Genomic DNA, 1980 nt, shown 5'->3' with positions numbered 1-1980 from the left:
GCCGGCTCCGGGGCGGCCTCTGACCGTGCTTTTCCCTCCTGTCCGCGCAGCTGGTGGGTTCGGACGAAGGCCTCCAGCAGAAGCTGGCGGAGGCGATCCTCCGAGAGAAGAAGGACTTCAAGATCAGTATGTGAGTGGCGGGGAGGGGGATGCGCCGCCTGCGGCCCCGGCCGCAGGACCGTAGCGGGGTCTACAGGGGCCCTCCCCCACCCGGTCCAAGAGATGGAGCCAAAGCAGCGGCCGTGATGCGAATTCACGAAAAGTTTCTGCTTCAGAAACGCACGCACCGAAATTGCTTATAAATGCAGGTTCTACCCAAGTGGCGGTAGCCGGAACTGCAGGGCGTTCGTTTCGAAGAAAGAACTTGGTGTTGTGAACGCTAGAGTGCACTACTGCACAGATGTGGCTGGCATCTGCCGAAGGCAAACCGCTCTTGTCTTCAGGGCAAGCAGTTTGAGCATGTTTAGAAATGGGGGTGGAAATAATTCTCACATTCACCGTGTTCACTGTGCACATACCGCTGCCCTTTGCATGTTGCACAGGTGTTTGATTAATAAATTGAAAGGGTATGAGAGGAGCACAGATTTTTTTTTTTTCTCCTGGGAGACAGACATATACAGGAATTAAACAACCTGGGACAAATTGGGACAAGTACAATGCTTGCAGCTACTTGAAAGCAAACAAGTTTTCCTGAAAGATGTCCATAACTTTTGGTGCTCTTCAGAGCCGTTTTCTGGTTTGTATGCATGTACGTGCTTTTCCTCCTCAAGCTATTAAGACGCATTTGGAATTTTAACATGACAAGTCCTGTCTTAAAAGCCTGATTAACTAACTTTTTATGATATAATGTCCTTGACAGCTCTCTTGCCAAGACCAAATGAGTTTAGTCAGCTCTTCTGAAGGTGTTTGTGTTATTTCACTGCTGTAATCCAAGGCTATGCAGTAAAGGCAAACCCGAGCTAATGTTCTACTGGCCAGTTAGAGCGACTGTACTGCTCTGATCATGGCATCTTGGATGTTTGTGCTAGCTAATAGTAAATCAATTACCCAATTTTCTATGCAAATCCTGCAGCCTCTGCTGAGCTGTGGAGTGCCATAACTAGATGACTACTGGTACTACAGCTGGGTAACTACCCAAAGGCATGGAAACTTATGCTCTACAGAGCAAGATAAGTCTCTGTGCTAGTATCACTAGGGAAGCAGAATTCCATGAAGAAGCAGAAGTCTGTGACAGTTTTTTTCCCACTGTGTTGCTTTGGGATTATACACATTACAAAGCAATATGGTATCTTGTCTGGCAAGTCTACCTGCCAGATACAGCTGTTGGGAGAAGAATTGCAGGGCTGGGGTTTTTGTGTCTCTTGCCACTAGGAAAAAAAAAAGGCTCCTGTAGCACATATCTGGAGGCTGCTGACATCATCTAGTGATGTTGGTTTAAATATAGTAGAATTCCAAATCATGGAGGTTTTTTGGGTTGTTGGTTTTGGTTTGTTCCCACCCCCCCCGACAATGAGATCTGATACTTTCCTTTCTCCGCAGCTTCTCCCTAAAATCCACCTTAAATTTATAAGCTTGTTTGTGTTGCAATGTGTCTTTCAAGCACACTTTGCTCATACCTTGTGTTAGTTTCAGGATGTTTTTGTTAAGTCATACCTTCCTTATTTATAGGAAACAAAACACCTTTATCTGGAGACTGGCAGACAAAACTACAAACTGCGTATGATTAATAGAAGGGAGTGTGTACCACGGTCTGTGGCTGCTGGGGAAAACTGTTAAGTCCTTAAGATTTAATTGGTAGAAGTAATATTCCCCAAGGAGACCAAAATCAGTGTTTCTCTCTTGGCTTCCAGAGAGGAAGTGGATTGTGAGAGAGACTGAGATTCTGGGATTTTTGTTTGTCCGATCTATCTTTTAGGTGACCTTCCAAAAACATGGTGCTGATAATATTCTTCCCTGTGGAAGGCCCAGATATGCACTATC

At 45.6% G+C, this 1980-nt stretch overlaps 1 protein-coding gene across 1 annotated transcript in view; it reads left to right on the top strand.

The window, feature by feature from the left end:
• Nucleotides 1–1980, top strand: part of CENPM (centromere protein M) — a 7781-nt gene that overhangs the window by 705 nt on the left and 5096 nt on the right. The window contains exon 2 of the mRNA XM_009290128.2: nucleotides 51–130. Coding sequence (XP_009288403.1) covers nucleotides 51–130 — 80 coding nt within the window. The remainder of the gene's footprint in view (nucleotides 1–50; nucleotides 131–1980) is intronic.

Source organism: Aptenodytes forsteri, unplaced genomic scaffold (assembly GCF_000699145.1).
Source record: "Aptenodytes forsteri isolate BGI_AS27 unplaced genomic scaffold, ASM69914v1 Scaffold284, whole genome shotgun sequence".
NCBI lineage: Eukaryota > Metazoa > Chordata > Aves > Sphenisciformes > Spheniscidae > Aptenodytes > Aptenodytes forsteri.
This window is presented reverse-complemented; position numbering and strand designations above follow the sequence as displayed.